At 36.2% G+C, this 20,512-nt stretch overlaps 3 protein-coding genes and 1 pseudogene across 3 annotated transcripts; 3 read left to right on the top strand and 1 right to left on the bottom strand.

The window, feature by feature from the left end:
* The first annotated feature begins 576 nt into the window (after positions 1–576).
* On the top strand, positions 577–1,803 carry LOC120163667 (annotated as a pseudogene).
* Positions 1,804–5,156: 3,353 nt separating this feature from the next.
* LOC120163737 (transcription elongation factor SPT4 homolog 2-like) lies at positions 5,157–6,809 on the top strand. The gene is made up of 5 exons (XM_039173584.1): positions 5,157–5,263; positions 5,346–5,437; positions 5,538–5,593; positions 6,077–6,138; positions 6,657–6,809. The coding sequence occupies exons 1-5, from the start codon at positions 5,174–5,176 to the stop codon at positions 6,705–6,707; spliced, it is 351 nt and encodes a 116-aa protein (XP_039029515.1). The 5' UTR covers positions 5,157–5,173; the 3' UTR covers positions 6,708–6,809.
* LOC120163666 (ABC transporter B family member 14-like) lies at positions 6,707–15,044 on the top strand. The gene is made up of 14 exons (XM_039173544.1): positions 6,707–6,727; positions 6,958–7,037; positions 8,892–9,080; positions 9,186–9,292; positions 10,101–10,645; positions 10,745–10,799; positions 10,904–11,079; positions 11,156–11,356; positions 11,464–11,723; positions 11,811–12,127; positions 12,211–12,434; positions 12,508–12,851; positions 12,995–13,428; positions 13,512–15,044. Exons 1-14 carry the CDS (start codon positions 6,707–6,709, stop codon positions 14,996–14,998), a joined length of 4,440 nt encoding a protein of 1,479 aa, XP_039029475.1. The 3' UTR covers positions 14,999–15,044.
* Positions 15,045–15,298: 254 nt separating this feature from the next.
* LOC120163738 (sphingoid long-chain bases kinase 1-like) lies at positions 15,299–20,075 on the bottom strand. The gene is made up of 8 exons (XM_039173585.1): positions 19,583–20,075; positions 19,113–19,482; positions 18,624–18,719; positions 18,473–18,510; positions 17,704–17,850; positions 17,381–17,480; positions 15,840–16,774; positions 15,299–15,531 (listed from the first exon to the last, which is right to left on the bottom strand). The coding sequence occupies exons 1-8, from the start codon at positions 20,009–20,011 to the stop codon at positions 15,382–15,384; spliced, it is 2,265 nt and encodes a 754-aa protein (XP_039029516.1). The 5' UTR covers positions 20,012–20,075; the 3' UTR covers positions 15,299–15,381.
* Between the last annotated feature and the right edge of the window lie 437 nt (positions 20,076–20,512).

Genomic DNA, 20,512 nt, shown 5'->3' with positions numbered 1-20,512 from the left:
ATGATACTCGATTCGACTTACCATAGACCCCGAAATGATCCAACCATCCTAAACCCGATATAGATCAAGTCTCAAATCGAAATAACCCGGCCCGAACCCTATCCGAATGACTCATTTGCCACCTTATAAAATAGAGATTTTTTTGTCCTAGAATAAAACGTAAAGAGGCCAAAATTATTTAAAATAATTAAGAACTATTTAATCAAATATTAGAGATATTTTTTTATTAAAATATCATTATACTTTATTTTAGTTTTAAAATATTTCATGACATTTATTTAAAAAAATAAAATTATTTTTCTTAACAAGCATTGGTGTCGCGTGCCATTTTCCTAACGAGCCAAAGAGGAAAAAGAAAATCTAACAATTATTAGGAACTTACAATAGAATGGGACAAAAGAAACGATTGAATCTCATCTGACAATTCTAAAACTTTCCTTCCTCTTTAATTGCAGAAAAATGGGATCACATATACTTTGATAGAATCCATTAAAAATATATGATTTATGGACAACCAGATAATGTTCTTCTAACCAAAAACCCCACTAATACTTCTTCCTTCGCTTCCAAGTTCCAATGCCTTCTTCCCAATCTCGATACCTCGAATCCCTCTTAGACACCGTTCCTCCATTCCTCCGAGGTGAGCTCGAATCCGTCGACAAAAACTTACCTCCATTGATCGTCGTCTTACGTTCCGCGGCTCCGGCTAGTGTTCCCACAAACATGGCAGCTTTCTGGAGCATTTGGTCGACGTATATCGTATTCTAAAGATATGGAAAGCACCGAACTTCGTTTGCTTTTGTGGCCTCTTCCATTCCGCTTACTCCAACGCCTACGTAAACCTCGCTATCTTCGACGCATCTACCGGTCGAGACGTTGTTGGAGGCCATGTCGGTGAGGTTGCAGAGGGTTTGATCCACTTGTTCTGCGTCGTCCCACGTCAAACCATGATCCACGACAATCTTCTGTTCATATATTCCGATTCCGAACTCATCGAACACCTTAAGTTATCAGATGCTTCATTGAAGAACGCCACGGAAAAAGGGTATATTCGATGGAAATGAACCATGGAGGAAGAGGCTGCGACTTCTTTTACCGAGGATGGGATTGTGGTGGAGAATATAAAGAGCGGCGAAGATGTTCTGGTCACCAGAAAAGTGATGGGTGTTTTTCTCTTGTTGAGCATGGCGGATTATGGTGACCAATTCTTCGGCTACCAAGATCAGTTGTTTGATAATTTTGATGGAAAGTTCATGGTAGATAACTATGCTGCTTTATGGCCAGGAGATGGCAAGCCAGGCCTAAGGATGAACTCAATATCGAAAATGGGCATTGTTTATACACTAATAGTAAGAGACGAAGCCATAATCACACGAGAAAAAAAGGGTTAATGATGACATTGATGATGATATTGAGCTTGTGGTGCCACCGGTGTTTGAGAACTGTACAAAGGTTTTGGAGGCGAAGGAGCAAGTGGAGGCAAGGGACTTGTATTGGGAAGCCATTTGCAGTGGACAGGATTGAGCCGAGGAGTTGTCGTTAAGGTGCCGTGAAAAGAACCCATTTGTGGGGGAGCCGCATGTGGTGTTGGCTCAGGTTTATTTGAGCAAAGGGAGGTATGAGGAGGGTGAAAAAGAGGCTGAGAAGGGGGTGATATTGATGTTGGAGTGGGGGGGTCCTTGGGACTAGAGGATGTCATGGGAAGGATGGATTGCGTGGGCAAGAGTTTTGTTGGTTAAGGCCAAGGACAAATCTTGGCCGCATGGTGCTTGGGGTGTCCTTAGCCTTGGGCTTGTGAGGTGAAGTGATTGCAGATTGCAGGCTCTTCTTTATCCCATCCATCACTTCCAATCTGGTGAAGTAGTGCAATTTGTATGAGATCAACCTTCTAATACTTTGTTCTAATCTTGTGCAATGGTATTTCTTGTTTTAATCCTAAACCTACTTCTAAAAAGATAACTAATAAAAGTCGAACTGTGACAAATTTATTGAAATTGAAGTAGTAACACTTTATTTGAAAACTAAGTGAACTAGCTACTAATTAAATGCTAATCAATTAAAGAAATTATTTAACTAATTCTAACTACTTAACTTCAACGCTTATCCTCGAATTGGTGGGTGAAACACAATTTTAACTTTCAACTTTGATATCATATAGTCATTTTCATAGTATGTGCTAATTGTTTTGCTAACAGCACATGCTCAGTCGTTTTCTTATATTTTTCTCTCAAACAAAATAAAAATCAATCTCAACATGTTTAATGCATTCATGAAACATAGGATTAATCGTTATTTGCAATATTGCTTTACTGTCACAAAATATTAGCTGTAATCACCATTTTTACCTTTGCCCACGCTCCAGCAGCTGCCAGCATTTCAACAACAGCTGTCCCTCCACCACAGCAGCCTTCCAGCAGCTTCCACCAACAACAGCTGGTCCTCCACGTTTCAGCAGCTCTCCAGTAGCTTCCACTAAACCAGCTGTCCCCCCACGCCGCCAGCAACCCATGGTTGCCCTTTGTCCACGTTCCAGCAGCTGCCAGCACCCCAACCAAGCCATGGTTCCCAACGCTCCACATCCCAACATCTTCATCAGTAAATCACAAAATAACAGCAGCAATTTTTTTATTTATTTTTCAGCTGTAAATCGGGACTATAAAAGCCTAAAATCAGATTGTAACAGGGGAGGATTTTTTTTTCACCCATTTTAAGTCAATACAACAACATTTCCAAAAAGAAGAAAGGTCTTACCTTTTTATATTTTTATAGTAACCTTTTGTTCATTGTTCATTTTTCTTTTCGAATAAAAAATAGTAAAGTGAGAAAGGAGTTGTTTACCTTGCTTGGCCTTCCTCGGTTACTAAGGTCGCCGGACGGAGCGTTTGACGGCCACCGGCGTGGTGGCCGACGTTGAAAGTCTTGGGCTTTGATGAGCTTTCGTGGTTCTGGGAGAGAGAAAATGAAAGAGAAAAGAAGGAAAGATATTTTGGCCTTCACGTTACTGGAAATAAATAAAGAGAAAAGGGAGTTTGTTTGTTTTAAACTTTGGGTAAATAACGTCTAAGGTCCCCAATTTCTGTGAGTTTATTGCTTTGTTCGTATATTTTATGGGTTAATCTCCAAATGGTCCCCTTAATTTTATCTTTTTTATTTTATTTTAGTCACTAGTTTAGGGGTTAGTTATCTTAGGTCCTCAAAGTTTAGGCATGTATTTACATCCTGGTCAATAATCAAAGGTTGAATTACATATAGCCTCCTAAACTTTTAACTTATCTTTATATTTTAGTCACTTAAAATAGGGAAAACCATGAAATAATTCCTCTAATTTATGAGCATATTTACAATTTAGTCATTTGATTTCTCTGTTTTTTTATTTCGAATTTATGCGTATCAATTTAATTGTTTTATATTATGGTCATTTATCTATATTCAAGTTATTTTAATATTAACATTGTCTCTTTACTTTATTATATTCGTCATTTTAATTTTATCTTTTAATCTTCTGAAATATTTTATTTTGGGCCTTGTATTCTGATATATTTTATTTTAATCCTTTACTTCATATTTTCATAGATGCCATTTACTTTTTATTTATTTAATTTCAGTCCTTTAATTTCATTACTTTAATTTTTTATTTTTTATTTTTGCTTTACATTTTTCGATACTTCAATTTTAGTCTTTTAAATATTGCGCTTTAGTTTTTGTTCATTTCATTTTAGCCCTATGAATATATATGAAATTCTCATAAGCATAACTCGACAGATTCATAATTGGATTAAAGACAATATTTATTTTATTTTAAAAAAAATATTACGAAAAGATCGTCTTAAAGTAATTAGGTATCTTATTCTGATATTTTAAAATAAATAAATACCATACTAAGAAAACCTACAAAAATCAAGTATGTCTATTTTAGTTATGTTCATTTTGGTTGAATTAAATTATTTTAATATTAAGTTCTTGGGAGGAATTATCATATTCTTATTATTTTAGTTGGAAAGAGAAATATTCGTCCTAAAATATTTTAGGGATTATTTTCTCTTCTATTGGAAATATTGGAATATTTTATATTTCTCTTTAGAAATTTTCGTTACATAAAATTATTGAATTTGGAATAATAGGATCATAAATTAAATTTATATTCAAATTTTTAGATTTTCGCTATTAAAAATTTATAATCGACTCCGAATCCCTTTTTATTACTAAAAATAATGAATTTCTGGTTACACGTAGACTGATTTATCTTTTAAAATAATATTTTCTTAAAAATTATTTTAAAAGACAATTTTTAGATATTCGATCTACTTAATCAAAAAAAATATCAATGGTGATTTCAAAATATTTCATTGAAAATGGTTTTTCCCAAAAAAACATGGTACCGGGCAAAAATCAGTTACGACATTAGCAAGTCGTGCTTTGTCGCCGTAATCGTAGTGCTTCTATACTTGGACTCGAGAGAATATTGTGCTACCAAATATAATTTTTTTGTTTTCAAGAGATCACATATTCTTCGAGTTGTATACAAATTTTTGTCACAAATCTCCTAATCATTGGACATATAATTTAGTCTAAGTCACAATGTTGTACAAGTTAACAACTATTTGAGGCATTTAACATAATGCATTGTCTTGGATTCTTCTTTAAAGCTGCCTCTAAATCAGTTTTCTTTGGCTGAAGGAAAAATTAACTCAAGTGATGCACTGAATAATCAATGTGATGTCCAGTATGAGCCATATAAACCCTTGTCATTGAATCTTTCTGTAAAAAAGTAAAAGTAGGAAGTAAGAGAGAACAAATATGATCTTAGTTACTAGTAAGAAGGTATCAACAAAAATTAACTCTCTCTCTTTAATTATAGCCTTTAGTAGTACAGGGAATCGAACTAGTGATAAAATGGTATTAAGTCAATTAGTTAACACGTCACACCAGTATTTCGTTACTATCTATGAATGGTTTGGTTTTTTATGAATGGCTGTTAGCTACGAGTGGTTGATTCATTATAAATCAGTAATATTAGTGATTAAATTATTAATGTTTGAGATATCAGTGGAGAAAAAAAAGTAATCAAACATAAATGACCATTAATATTATGTATCGAAAGAAAAATAAAAAATCTATTAAAAAATTTAACGAAAATTCTCCTTGTTTTTTAAAGAAGGAAAACGGAAGAGCAATGGGAAGCGCACCGGCACAAATCCCGACGAGCTTCGGACACGAGCTCAGGGCTTGCCTTCGTTGCCGCCTCGTCAAAACATACGATCAGGTTCTTTTCGCTCTCCCGTTTTCAGTCAGGGTTTCATATCCGAGTAGTTGTAGTTAATTCCTTTTGTTTTTTAAATTTACAGTTCAGAGAATCAGGATGCGAAAACTGCCCATTCTTTAAGATGGATGGAGATAACGAGCGCGTCGTCGATTGCACCACTCCTAATTTCAATGGGTATCTTTCCTTTTCATTAACATTTCTGTTAAATGAAACTTTCTTGTTCATATCTTTCAGCATTGTTTCTAATATGATTTTCTGATTGGTTTTCTTTAAGGATGATCTCTGTGATGGACCCCTCTAGAAGCTGGGCTGCTCGTTGGCTTCGAGTTGGTATGCTCAACCCTTAACTTTTGTTTTTTTATCCTATATCTTTTCAAAGTTTTCCGTTTCTCGGTGTCATGCACTGGAATGGATACAGAATTTTATGCCGGGGCGAATTTATAAATGTGTAAGGAGCAAAAACATATCATCAATAGAAAATACGAATAAAATATCTAAATTACATGAAAATTTTATGCCAGTCCCATCGGGAGGATACTTATTCCAATAACTATTTCAAAGTTTAAGAGACTTCTTTCAATGCATAATCGAGACTAGTATGATATACTAATTCAGCATTGTTGTTGGAAATGAATTAGAAACTGCTTGTGTTGGTGAGGGGGGGGGGAAATGCTTATAATTTGCTGCTTTTCTATTGTTTACTGTTACATCTATCCTTGCTTTAACGGCTTTGGAAACTATATGATAATGGTAATTTGCTATATACTATTCTTATATAATCATGGGTATGAAATTTCTTTAAACCCTTTTCAGGAAGATTTGTCCCCGGCTGTTACACACTTGCAGTTTCAGAGGCACTTCCAGAAGATATGCAGGCATGGTTTCTTCATTAGTTTCTTTTATTTCCTAGTGTATTAGTAAGGTAGACATTGCTGCCTTGGTGTGATCTATTCAAGTCCCTTTTATCATTAGATCTATGATGATAATGTTCAGTTTCCTCTCTCCGCTATTAGTGTGTCATCGTCTCTGCGAATCGCACTGCCATACTTGGAATAAGTTCTAAGTTTTTGCTTGACGTATGTGCTATAAATTTGATGATTTTGGTTCTGGCAATTGGAATGGACAAATTAAATTGAACATATTGACTGAATTTTTGCCTCTAGCTATCTTTCTGGTGTTTATGATGAAACCACCAAGGAACTCAGCAGCTAATGCTGTTATCTTATCAAATTTTACTAGAATGCAGCTCAACATTAATACATACGCTCGCAACCGTTTCCGTTTATATCAAAGTTAGTTTGTTTATTAAAGTTTCGACTTCGAAGTCGATTGCTTTTTTGGTTTAGCAAATCGTGCATTTCCATCATTGATTGTTGTTGTTTCCTTTGTACAGGCTCTCTGTGAAGAAGAGCATGTGCAGTATGTGCCCCCGAAACGGGTATGATGGCGAGTGTCGACGACATTGTAAGTATCGAAAATTGCATTTTATGAGTAATGGAGGAGGACAAAAGGTTATCATGTCGGATGGTAACAACGAATTGCACCAGTTTTTGAAATTTACAACTTTTTCACCATGCTGGTCATCCACAAGAAAGCTTTTGGCAGTTGACACCATTAAAGTCTTAGGTTCAAGGTAGAGCTATTTGAATTATTGGTTCTTTTATATAGCTTTAATTATATTTATATTTGGATAGGTATTTGGTGCACTCTCAGTAGAGGAAAATGATTCCACAAACACTGTTAAGGTGATGGATGATGTCTCTTCAAAAAATATGTGAAGATTCAAAACAACACTTGTCACTATTGTTAAGGATTTATGTGGAAATTTCTTTATCGGCAATGTATCAAATAATAATTCTTTGGGTAAAGTACCGGTAGATAATCACTATACTATAGGGTCATTTTTATTTTGGTCAGTGAATTATTATTTTTCAATTAGATCACTTAACTATTAAATTATTGTCAATTAAGTCATCGTTCGTAATAGTAACGAATCCAAAAATTTAAGAATGGAGTCTAAAATTTTAATATTGTTTTCTTAAAAGTAATGGGTATGTTTTTTTTTTAAATTTTTTAAATTTTTTCTTAATATATTTAACTAAATTTCAAAATTTCTCCTAAATAATAGGGATTCACTTGGCCTTCTGTGGGGCTTAGTGCATCCGCCACTGGGTCGTAATATATGTACTCATATCTGGAAACATAGCTGTTCGAAGTTAAAATCTCTAAAGAGAATAACAATCCATTTAAGGACTAAAGTCACTTAATAAGTTCATCTATTTATTATAATTACATTTTATATTATTTAAAATTAATTGTAGATGTGGCAACGGGTCATTCAAATCGGGTTTGGGTTGGGTCATTTCGGGTTGGGTCATTTCGGCTCTAGATTATATTCGATTTAATTTTGTTCAGGTCAGATCGGATGTGATTCGGATCTAGTTCGGGTGTATGGTAAATCGGATAAGGTAATGTATTAGGTCAGGTCAATTTTCGAGGCTAGTGATTATCGGATCGGTTGTTTTTGGGTTTGGATCAATATTGGATCAGTTGATTTTTGGGTATGGTCAATATTGAATTGGTTGATTTTTTGTTTAGGTCAACCTTTAAATCAGGTCAATTTGGAATGAATTGATTATGAGTCTAATCAAGTATATATAAAATTATTGATATATTCTTGTAAAAAATATCTTATTGTTTGTTAATCTTATCATTTAGGCCTAATCTCAATTATCAATCGTTCAATATTTTAAATTAAACCAACATTTTAGAGATGATAAATCGATAATTTGACACAAATATAATCTTATAATACGTGTTAGAATTTGTTATCAAAATTTTATATTGATCTTATATGAAAATTTTATAATGAGAACTATTTCATAAAGAAAAAATTATTAAAAATTTTATTTCCAATTATGAATTTAAAATATTTATTAAATCTTAAAAAATAATACATAACTTTATTTGTTAAGTGTTAGTCATAACATAAGTAAAAAGTAAATGTTATATTATTTTTATTATAAATCTAATATTATTTTTTTTTATTTTAGTTGTTTTTTTATTATAAATTTAATATTTTTATTACAAGTAATATAAGTAAACTTTATTTATTACTGTTTTAAATCTTATAATTAGATTCTTACTTTTATATTTATCTTATGTAAAAACATAAGTAAACTTTCTATTATTTTATTATATATCTAATATTTTTTTATAAATTATCAATTTTATTTAGGTTAATTTATTATTCGATTCTAATTAATTTCTATTTGGTTTGTTTTCGGATCAGGTTAAAATTCGATTCGAGTTTCTTTCGATTCTGCTAAATTTTGGGTCGAGGATGAGTCAGATATCAGATCAAATTTGATTATCATATTTAGGTTAATATCAGATATTAAGTTGGGTAAATTGACTCGAATAATCTGGTTTAGATCAAATTTGTCAGATCTAATTAATTGTAAAAGTATCAAAATATATTTAAATAATTCTATTAAATTCACACATTGTAAAAGTGACTCGGAATGTACGAGACCTGTACACCTATGGTGGATATATTATTATTATTATTATGTTTTAAGTGGTGGGCCCATTCTGTAGCATTTTCCTTGTTTTTCAACACCTGCAGCGACGAACGGCCGGCTAGACGCAGTCTGATATGTAGGGTCTTGGTTCCTATACTGGTAGAAGGCCCGGCAAAGGCAACCGATGCCGAATCCCCCGAGGTTATCTTGGAAGCCGCACTGAAATCAGCTACGGTGAAGGGGTTATGCAAGCCCGGTGATGCCGCTTCGGTTTTTAAGATCTGCATTGTGAAGTAATGATATTTTAGAGTCTGCAGCAGCATCCACTGATGAACTCTTAAAATGGACTTTTGTTGTTGCTTTCATGATCTTGTATGCTTATTGAAACTCTATTCCAGGTTAAAACTTTATTGTGGAAAAACTTCATTGTATGACCGGAGACATATCGGTGGATTTTTATCTTTATATTTCGAGTTAACTACACCGATGATCCTTTTTGTTTTTGGTATGTCTTAATTTGGTCACCAATTTTGAAAACGATTACGTTTTGATCACTTATGTTATTAGTTTGGTCAATAAGGGAGTCAGTTTGTGTGTAACGAGTTGTTAATAAAAATGGTTAAATTTAACTTATCCTTAAGATTTAAAAAAAATATTAATTGGATTCTAAATTTTACATAAATACTAATTTAATCTCTAAAATTTGAATAAAATATTTATTCAACCCTTCAATTCAATTAAAATTTTAATCGTCAACCGTTACTTATTATCATTAATCATCACTAGTCAACCGCCATTTATTATCACTAATCATAACCGACGATTATTATAAATTTTATGGTTGTCCTCCAGTTTCAAGGTTTTGTCTTGATTAATATGGACCGACTCAGGTCGTACACTTGGCTTTGGTGGATGAGTCTCCTATGGGAATTTTCTGCATACACAAGAGCTCGAACTTGAGACCTTAAGCGATAACAAACCGCTTACCGCTTAAACCAATCTCGTTGGCAAGTATTATTAGATCTTAAAACTATTATTTTACCCATTTTTTTGAACGTTTAGCCGAAAAATTCTAAATTACAAACCTAATTTGAAAACCTTTAAAACTTTTTAAATATGAACTATAATAATAAATTTATCATTACATTTCTTTAAAAATAAGAAAATAAATTATTTAAATCTATATTATTATATATTCAACTTTAAAGTTTACAAATTAGTTAGACAGCCGTCTTCAACTTTTAACTTCACGACTCAACTGATTCCAATTCCAATATTTGTATTCTTCAATATTCCAACTTGTTTACTTGCAGGTCCACCTGGGATTTTACGAGGAATCTTTATGTACATGGCTTGTATGCGTCATACAGGCACGCCATGCAAAAACAGAAATACGGGGTTATTCCAAAGAGAAAACAAGTCGAACAATTCACTTCACTCTAATACTTTAAAGCATATCCATGGCATATCCATTACATGTTCCGTCTCTTATGATGCAATACATTATTTCCTATACAACATGTATTATAAATCTACATCGACTAGGCAAAAAGTTGAAGAGTATCCTCAAGGTTCAACACTTCACACTTACTTGCCGATGGCTCCGAAAACCCATGTAGAAGATAAACACAAGGAAGAAGATGAGAAGATTGTGGAGGCTACTCACAAAGCTTTGCCATTTTATATGCTTTTGAGCTATGCAGATGCTCTTGATTGGACTCTTATGACGTTAGGGACCTTAGGGTCCATAATCCATGGCATGGCTCAACCTGTGGGATACCTTCTGCTCGGAAAAGCTCTCAATGCGTTCGGGGACAACCTCGGCGACAATCATGGCACGGTTAAAGCACTCAAGAAAGTATACATATACACCACAAACTGCATGCAACAGCTTAGAATTTGAAGACCACTTCAAATTAGATTATGAACATACTTTCTTCTTTGTCTGTTTGTGTAGGTTGTTCCCTTTGTATGGTACATGGCTTTTGCTACATTCCCAGCTGGCATACTAGGTATCTTACCCTCAGCTTAATACATATGTATGTATATAATACCATAATGGGTCCCTAGAACTCCCTTCTTTTGCTTCATCCTTTTGATCTTGAGCCTTCTGCAGAGATTGGTTGCTGGATGTATGCAAGTGAACGACAAATGGCACGATTACGGTTAGCATATTTGAGAGCAATGCTTTGCCAGGAGATTGGAGCCTTTGATACAGATATAACAAGTGGGAAAATCATTAGTGGAATAAGTTATCACATGAGTGTCATACAAGATGCAATAGGAGAGAAGGTAGATAGTATGTATATATGTATGCATGAATCTATGTCTGTATGTATTTATTGCTAACTTAACTTTTGACTATCAGCTGGGCCATTTTCTCTCAAGCTCTGCAACATTCTTTTGTGGAATCTTTATTGCTGTCATATGCTGTTGGGAAGTTTCCCTTCTTACCTTGGTGGTTGCCCCTACCATTCTTGTTATCGGAGGGACCTATACTAAGAAAATGAATACTATTTCAGCTACTAAGACGCTTTTCATATCGGAAGCTACATCCATGGTGGAACAGGTAAAACATTCTCATTCCATATATATAAGTTTTACCGGTAAGATGATTAATAGGTATGATACTTAAGTTAATATCAGTTGATAACATGCAAGGATTATTTGCTACAGACTCTCTCTCAAATAAAAACAGTATTTGCATTTGTTGGGGAGAATTCGGCGATTAAATCGTTCTCCATGAGCTTGGAGAAGCTGTTCTTATTAAGCAAAGGAGAAGCACTCATGAAAGGAGTTGGAACCGGCATGCTGCAATCTGTGACCTTTTGTGCTTGGGCTCTGATCATATGGATTGGAGCTCTTGCAGTGACTTCCAGGAAAGCTAAAGGTGGTGACGTTATCGCCGCTGTGATGAGCATTCTCTTCGGTTCCATGTAACAAAAGACCCCGAGTTAAACTGTTTCAATCCGGTCTCCATGTATTCATACATATATGTGATACCAATTTCTTTAAACTTGCAGATCACTTACTTTTGCTGCACCAGACATACAAATATTCAATCAAGCAAAGGCTGCAGGCTACGAGGTTTTCAAGGTGATTCGAAGAAAGCCATCTATAGGCTATGATTCAAGGGAGAAGGATAAAGTTGGGAAGATCAGGGGAAACATTGAAATACTTGATGTATACTTTGCTTACCCTTCTCGGCCAGAAAAACTGATCCTTGAAGGATTTTCACTGTCAATTCCAGCAGGAAAGATGGTTGCTTTAGTAGGCAGCAGTGGTTGTGGAAAGAGTACTGTTATCTCCTTAGTTGAAAGGTTCTATGATCCCTCCAAAGGTTTGCATTTTCTCTTATGCAAATACCTGCAGTTTTCATTCAAGCAAAGTTTCTATCTAATAAATCGTGCTTGCACATTGTAGGGGAGATTCTCATTGACAATCATAACATCAAGGATCTCGATTTGAAGTTCCTCCGAAAGAACATCGGAGCAGTATCCCAAGAACCATCACTCTTTTCTGGAACCATCAAGGATAATATCAAAGTAGGAAACATGGATGCAAGCGATCAACACGTCCGGGATGCAGCCATAATGGCGAATGCACATAGTTTTATCACTCAACTTCCAAATCAGTATTCAACCGAGGTTATCCATCTAACCTCCGTTTTAACTACTTTGTATGGGTTTTAGGCTCTATTGTCATGTAAAATCCATGCAGGTAGGCCAAAAAGGAGTCCAGTTATCAGGGGGACAGAAACAGAGAATTGCAATAGCAAGAGCTATTCTAAAGAATCCTCCTATTCTTTTACTCGACGAGGCAACAAGTGCGCTTGATTCCGAGTCAGAGAAACTGGTTCAAGACGCCTTGGAGAAGGCTATGAGAGGGAGGACCGTTATTCTGATTGCACATAGGATGTCAACCATTATCAATGCTGATATAATTGCAGTTGTGGAGAATGGACAAGTAACCAAAACCGGAACGCACCGCAGCTTGTTAGACTCTAACAAGTTCTACAAAAATTTGTTCAGCATTCAGAACATCGGACAAGTGCATGAGTCAAGGTAGGTTCGAGGTTCGAATCTTAAGATGTTAAATCCAATAGGTCTGAAATTCAAAAACTGATATAAATGGCCTTCCCCATACCCTGAGTTACATCCACTTTTATAAAACTCTTAACCTACTCGGAATGCGTGGGACATGACAGGGCTACTGAATTCTCAGAGGATTTTGTTAGAGCCAATGAGCAGTTTTCACCACTAGACACAGAGAGAGAGGAGGAAAAAAGATATCTCAAGGACTATCTTAGTGATTATTCCGACGAGGGAAAGAAAAGGAGAAAAACCATGATTACATTCTTCAGAATCTGGTTTGGATTAGGAAGAAGAGAGCTTGAAAATATCGCAACCGGTTCCATCGCAGCAGCTTTTGCAGGTGTTTCGAAGCCTTTTTTCGGATTCTTCATCATAACAGTGGGACTAGCATACTACAACAAAGATGCAAAGACGATAGTTGGAAGGTATTCCATTGCCTTTTCTCTCATAGGATTGCTTACTTTATTCATGCATACCCTGCAGCATTATTTCTATGGAGTTGTTGGAGAAAAGGCCATGGGAAATCTCAAGCAAGCTCTATTTTCAGGTACTAGTTATCCCATCAACAAATATTGAAAAATACTTCATTGTCATCCACACGCTAACATCTGTTGCATTAAATTCATGTAGGTATACTACGAAATGAATTAGCATGGTTCGAGAAACCGGAGAACAATGTTGGTTCACTTACGTCAAGGGTCGTCAACGACACTTCCATGGTCAAAACCATAATTTCCGATCGGATGTCGGTTATTGTCCAATGTATTTCCTCGATACTGATCGCAACAGTTGTTAGCTTGATTGTTAACTGGAGAATGGCTCTTGTAGCTTGGGCAGTGATGCCTTGCCACTTCATTGGCGGACTCATTCAGGCCAAATCTACCAAAGGATTTGCCGGTGACTCTGCTGCTAGCCACGATGAAGTTGTCGCCCTTGCTTCCGAGTCCGCCACCAATATACAAACCATTGCATCGTTTTGCTATGAAGAACACATAATGAGGAAAGCCAGGATGTCCCTGGAAGAGCCAATGAAAAGGAGCAGGAAAGAAAGTATCAAGTATGGGATCATTCAAGGCTTTTCCCTTTGTTTATGGAACATTGCTCATGCTGTTGCTTTATGGTATACAACGGTTTTGATTAGTAAAAACCAAGCTCGGTTCGAAGACGGTATAAGATCTTACCAGATTTTCTCCCTCACAGTACCTTCAATCACTGAACTATGGACATTGATCCCAGCAGTCATTTCCGCAATCAATGTACTGACTCCTGTATTCGAGACCCTTGACCGCAGAACCGAAATCGAACCTGATTCACCAGAGGATACACATCAACAGAAGATCAAAGGGAAAATCGAATTCCAAAACGTTGTATTTAACTATCCTTTAAGGCCAGAAGTGACTGTCCTCAACAAATTCAGTTTGCAAATTGAACCAGGGACAAAAGTAGCACTTGTTGGACCAAGTGGAGCTGGAAAATCATCTGTGCTAGCCATTTTACTAAGATTCTACGATCCGAACCAGGGAAGGGTTCTCATGGATGATAAGAACATAAAGGAATATAATCTAAGGACATTAAGGAGACAAATTGGATTGGTGCAACAGGAGCCACTTCTTTTCAGCTCCTCAATAAGAGACAACATCTGCTATGGGACCATACATGCTTCCGAGGCCGAAATCATGGAGGTATCAAGGGAAGCAAACATACATGAGTTCATAAGCAACTTGCCTGATGGATATAACACACTTGTTGGGGAAAAGGGGTGCCAACTTTCAGGTGGGCAAAAGCAAAGGATAGCCATTGCTAGAACCTTACTAAAGAGGCCTGCAATCTTGCTTCTTGATGAAGCAACAAGTGCACTCGATTCGGAATCCGAAAGAACCATAGTAAAAGCCCTGGAGTCGGTGGATGAAAGAAAGGGTAAGTTTGGGTTCATTTCAAGTCCAACACAGATTACAGTGGCACATAGATTATCCACAGTAGTGAACTCGGATGTGATTGTTGTGATGGATAAAGGGAAGATTGTGGAGATTGGTTCACACTCAACACTCGTATCTGTAAGTGATGGTGTCTATTCAAGATTGTTCAATATCCAGAATGCGAGTACAAAATCCCACTAAAACAACTCTTTTTTATTCTCAAACCCTAAGCCTTCTTTGTAATCATTTATATAGTAAAAGAATTTAAGACACGGGCATAAAATAAAATCAAGTGTTCTTTCTGATCCAGTACATTTAGAAGCTAACAGAGAAAACAAACAGAAGAAAATCTTATATACCATGGAGCTAAGCAAACAAACAAGCAACAGACAAAAAAAAAGAGATTAACAGTATGTAATGGCACAAATGGGAGGAGTTTTAGCATGAGAAATACTATAGTATCAGACCAAATGTTTGTCCTGGACAAGGAAGCTCCGACACTCCCAAGCTGCGAGTCTAGAAGAAAGCATTTGCATCCTACATATGACAAAAAGAACATTTCTAGAGAAAACGTCTCTTGGGCATCATACATGATGGCCAGGGAACCGACCGATTAGTCTGCACTGTTCTGGAAGCAATGACGACACTACTTCTCCGTTAAGGGGGAAAAACTCACCATCAATGCCACAACCGTTATGTGTGTGTTTCCCAGCCTTAATTTTAACTGATATTACCTGCCATTTTTAATAGAAGCTATAGTTAGATGGTTGAAATCATCCGTTGATATTTATGCATATAGGACCCATTATTCACTGATCTAACTTTTGGATTAAAAGTCTATAAAACACCTATTAAATGCCCCTAAAATGAATTGAAGAGCAAGGGATAACTTTCCGAATGTGAAGCACCAACAAACACATGTTCAAACCAGTTGCATCAACAATTTTAACAAAATTCCTGAACTTGGATGAACTTTTATGGGTGCAATGACTAAGTTGATATATTTGATATATAAGATTGTTCATGGAACAAAGGTGTTTACCTTGACATATTCAACATATGGCAGTGAAAGGTGTTTACCCATCTGTAGAAGCAAGAAAAATCTAATCAACCGAAGTTGCCCACTCCCATGAACTAAGAGCATATCCATGGTGTTATCATCATGTTCGGCTTTCGGAGCCACCACCTGAGAACTCTGCACCGTTCTGCATGCATGATTGCACACAAGGATGCCAAGAAATGGTCCCTTATTTACAATCCATTTATCTTCGAATCTTGGGGCAACTTCCTTCTTTATTCGTGAATCAACAACATTTTGTGGCCCTGGTAACTCAATAGAATTTTCTTTATCCCAATTAGCTTCAGTGTCCCATTTTGGTTCAGCATCCCAAATTGGACCCGGATCAGACAATGTCGAAGATATATCCTCACTATCATTTGTTGCAGCATTACCCCAAGAACATCTAGAAGGATCAGGAGCAGCAGTCAATCCGCTCCATCCTTTATCTGTCCTAGATTTTGACCTGGTCCTTCGCCAGTTTGGAATTGTTGACAGTGGTAACTGAGGGTGAATAACTTCAGGCTCATTTGTTACATTGCTTCTCCCAGATGACAACTGTTTAGTCTTTGGATCAAGGCCACGCACATATTCGGATTGTTCGGTGCTGGCATGAGTGCTACATGTGTCCATCTCACCTATAGACACTCGGTTGGGAGTCATTATTGAATCAATACTAGATAAACTAGAGGCTCTGGGTATGCCATCTGTGTTTGACCTCCTCATAATGTTGGTATAAAGATCTGACAAGTCGACTACCTCCCTATCAGTAGAGATTTTACCTTCTAGATCCTCTTTTGCTGCTGAGAGGTACTCCACTTCATAGTTGTATTTTGGCAAGCACAATAACTTTAGGAACCCCGCAACAAAATATCGTAGTGGACCAAATCGCTTCTGATATTTCTCAGAAAGTTCTAAGACTGCAAGACATGAGAAAAAGATACAAACATACAGTTTATCATTCCCATATTAGGAGACAATCATACAAAGACACTTTATGAAGCATCATATACGCACCTAAAAGGTTTTCTTCATTCAAACATTTTATATATATACCTTCTTTGAATCTAATTGTGCCTTAGGCAACTTAAAACCAAAAGGTTCAAACAAAAGTCGCAAAGATGGCTAGTCTACGAGAACTTCTGGCGTGATTTCAACTATAGACACAAACTTGTGAGAATGAGAAAATAGCAAAGGGTGAAGTACAGAAATAGCCTTTTTCTGAACCCAAGGAATGCAAAAAATGATAAACAAGAAAATCAGTTACCCTTTTAAAAGCCAGTTACATGAGTGTCCCATATAAGAGGATGAATGCTCAAATCATTTTAAAGGATCATAGTAAGTAGATGTTAACTCACGCTTAAAATTCAGGCATCATAGCAAGCAATATTCAGGCACATGTTGAGATGCCAAGGTATGCTAGAATGAAGCAAACATAGATTGAACACATTTCAAAAGAACAGAGGTTGACTGGATATAGAAACCAACTGAATTCCATTGTGTTAACCAGGATCACCAATACATACCATCACTCACAAAACCATAATAAGAGACGGTCATCCCAAAGTGAATAACACCAGTCCGAATCCACTCAACAGCAAAAACATCTATAGCAGTTAGACCTCCCTGAAACCAACAAAAGCTTAATTGTAAAGAAACAAAAAGGCAAGTAGGAATTTGATACAACAATGAAAAGAAATGTGGTATTCACAACATGTTAGGGTATTAGACAATTTCAGACGCATGGATCAAACTGATTTTGGAAAACACTACAAATCAATCTATGAAAGAAGTAACAGAATAACTGGCATGAAAAGAAAATCTCGTCTTGAATAGCAAGTAGCATTACCTTTACAATAGAAATTGCGGCAGAGACTGGATCTCTAACGCCAAGAACAGTCCAAACCAATGAATTATCAGAACCTGCTGGTATAATTCCAATAGGTATAGAAATTCCTTCTTTCTTATTGTCTCTACAAAGCAGACCATTTAGAACCTACACATTTACCAAGATCAAGAAACTTAATGATAAAAACAGAAACACCAGTAGAATACCGTAGAATACCGAATAAAACTCAACACCCAAAGAACAAAAGAAGATTTACATTCTAAAACGATGCTTCTAGTACCATAAAATCCTCACCAACCCCTACAATGGAGATGAAAAATCTGATGACGGTAAAGTACTGCAGGTCTTGGAAGGAATTATACTATAATGCAAGTCAGATACAGTTCAAAGTTAAAAGGGCTTTAACTACCCGTCAACTTTTGAAGAGGTAGAGAACAATGAAAAAAAGCGGGATGTACGTGGTAATTATTCAAGCAAACATTAAAGTGAACATATAGTTTTTGTTTGATGATAACGACTTTTAGTTACTTATGGTGATTAATCTTTGTAATTAAGAAATTGATTAGACACAGAACAATCATTTGAGTTCATTAAATATTCAATATTTATATGCTCCTTATTTTGCTCAGGCAAGTGCTTTTCTTGCACCTTGCACTTTGGATGATACAAAGGTCCTAGTGCCTAGTTTTTTCTTGCACCCTTAGAAAAATTGACCAAAAATTCTCTAGAAAAAAAATGAATAGGGAAACAAGAATTAGAATTCAGAAACCTCATTTACAATCCCATCACCACCAATGCATATTATTCCTGAAAGGAAGTAGAGTGATTTAGATTCCAGTTAACGAATAAGATGATAATGACAAATCATTAAAAATGTAAGCAAAATTCGAACAGGTAATTAGATATTCAAGTAGTACTACCATCAGGGCATGTGCTGATATCAACAGTAGATGCCAGCTTTTTAGCATGACCAGCAGATGTTGTTTGGACTACCTCCAATTTAAATCCAGCAAGCTGTCACAGTTTGCATATACGACATGAAAATTCAGTACAGCCCAAGGTCTAGAATAATTTCTTCTTGAAAAATATACAAGAATAACAGGAGAAAGAAAAGAAGGCATATAAAAAGTGAAAGAAGCAAAAATCTATGGAAAAATGACAACAAAACTAAAGATCATTATACAGAGAAATATAATAATAAGAGATTAGATCGCACCATCATAAGATACAGAGAAACATCAATACATGTTCACCTAAGAGAAAGTACATTATGGACTTTAATCATTTTATGGGTGGATTAGGTGAACAGGAAGAGAACCACAAACTAACAACGGCAATCATGATTAAGGGCATCCCATTCCAATGAACCGAGTCCATACCTAATGTGGAATTATCAAAAGAAGAACCCTTAAATATTGGTTCCACAATCTCATGGAAAACTTTGGAGGAACGGCCCCGACCTGACCTTGGGTTCAATATCACAAGCATTTTTGGTGTATTCTTGCATCTGAACACAAGCTCAGGAGGAGTATCCATTGGAAACAATTCAGAAGAAGCTTGCTTCTTCGAAGAAACTAAAGGGTGAGGCAAACAATTGATGAAACAATGCAAGTCTGCAAACCCACCAACCCATTGAACTGCCTCTTCTACACTAGAAGCCAAGAAACAAAATTCCTTTCGCCTTCTCTTCGGTTTAATAAATCCCGAAAAGCCACAAGCAGCCTTTTTTAGAGGGTAAGAGTGCACAGTGAAATGTCTAACACCAACATTGTAGGATACCTGTCAAATATAAAGATACTGAACAGACTGATTGCAAACTAAAACCCAAAAATAAATCCTATTCATTGGAATGATCTATTCTAGAGGATTAAATGTTTACCGAGATGACATCATCAAGTGACAATACATGTGAACCCCAAATCAATGCCTTGCTAGTGAGTTTAGCAGCAACAGCCTCTTGGTTGGCTATATCAGTAGAAGAATCCTGCTCTACATCGGAGGAATTATTACTATTAGGGATATTCTTTCTCTTATCCAGAATGAGCTTCCCTGAGTAAACTGCATAGCCAAGCAAATCCGAATTTTCATCCCCTCCACCAATATCGATCCGATGCTCTTCCCTTTTGGTTTTATCAGTTTGATCATCCGTGATAGGGCTTTCGCTGCGTTTGGAGAAAGCTTTATGCTTCTTAGTACGTTTCTCCGGGAACACAATCGAGGAAGTGTGCCGCCTCGATGACTGCGGAGACAAGGACGGTACTCTCACTGACGAACTATTACTACTCGACAAGCTCCCACTGAGCTGCATATCCGTTCAGCTGTTTCTGCTCCGTAGTTGCCACCACCAAATTCCACAACCACGGAGTAGAAATCAATAGCCGTAGACATACAAAAAATAAATTATCTTTTCTACTTATTCTTCTGATGACGATGGTAGCTCGAATTACGATCAGTGGTCTCCCTAAAGCGCCATCCTTACCATTAATCTGTCAGGGCATTCTCAAATTTTAGTTTAAAACAAATAAATAAAGGTTTTAATCGAAATTTATGAATAATATGAAATGGGAACTGGAAGGAAAATTGACACCGACCCGAAAAAGGAACGAAATAGCGGCGCCGGTGAATCGAAATTTCAGCCGGAATGAGTTCGGCGCCACCATTGCTTCTTAGCGCGCGCTCTCTCTCTCTCTATTTATTTATTTTTGGTCAGAGCAGGCGAGAAATGGCAAAATCAACGAGATAACGCTCTCAATTTTTTTTTTCACCAAATAATGATCTCGTCAGATTAATTGCTCAAATGGGTTGCAGT

The sequence above is a fragment of the Hibiscus syriacus genome, unplaced genomic scaffold (assembly GCF_006381635.1).
Source record: "Hibiscus syriacus cultivar Baekdansim isolate YM2019G1 unplaced genomic scaffold, ASM638163v2 tig00111493_pilon, whole genome shotgun sequence".
Taxonomy (NCBI): domain Eukaryota; kingdom Viridiplantae; phylum Streptophyta; class Magnoliopsida; order Malvales; family Malvaceae; genus Hibiscus; species Hibiscus syriacus.
This window is presented reverse-complemented; position numbering and strand designations above follow the sequence as displayed.

Excerpts from the sequence above, each read along its gene's own strand:
- LOC120163737 (XM_039173584.1), top strand. The coding sequence starts at position 5,174 with ATGGGAAGCGCACCGGCACAAATCCCGACGAGCTTCGGACACGAGCTC. Across the intron at positions 5,264-5,345 it reads TCGTCAAAACATACGATCAG|TTCAGAGAATCAGGATGCGA; the intron begins GTTCTTTTCGCT and ends TTAAATTTACAG. Across the intron at positions 5,438-5,537 it reads ACCACTCCTAATTTCAATGG|GATGATCTCTGTGATGGACC; the intron begins GTATCTTTCCTT and ends GTTTTCTTTAAG.
- LOC120163666 (XM_039173544.1), top strand. The coding sequence starts at position 6,707 with ATGGCGAGTGTCGACGACATT. Across the intron at positions 9,293-10,100 it reads GATGATCCTTTTTGTTTTTG|GTCCACCTGGGATTTTACGA; the intron begins GTATGTCTTAAT and ends GTTTACTTGCAG. Across the intron at positions 11,080-11,155 it reads AAGATGCAATAGGAGAGAAG|CTGGGCCATTTTCTCTCAAG; the intron begins GTAGATAGTATG and ends TTTGACTATCAG.
- LOC120163738 (XM_039173585.1), bottom strand. The coding sequence starts at position 20,011 with ATGCAGCTCAGTGGGAGCTTGTCGAGTAGTAATAGTTCGTCAGTGAGA. Across the intron at positions 18,511-18,623 it reads TATCAGCACATGCCCTGATG|GAATAATATGCATTGGTGGT; the intron begins GTAGTACTACTT and ends ACTTCCTTTCAG. Across the intron at positions 16,775-17,380 it reads TTATGGTTTTGTGAGTGATG|TCTTAGAACTTTCTGAGAAA; the intron begins GTATGTATTGGT and ends CATGTCTTGCAG.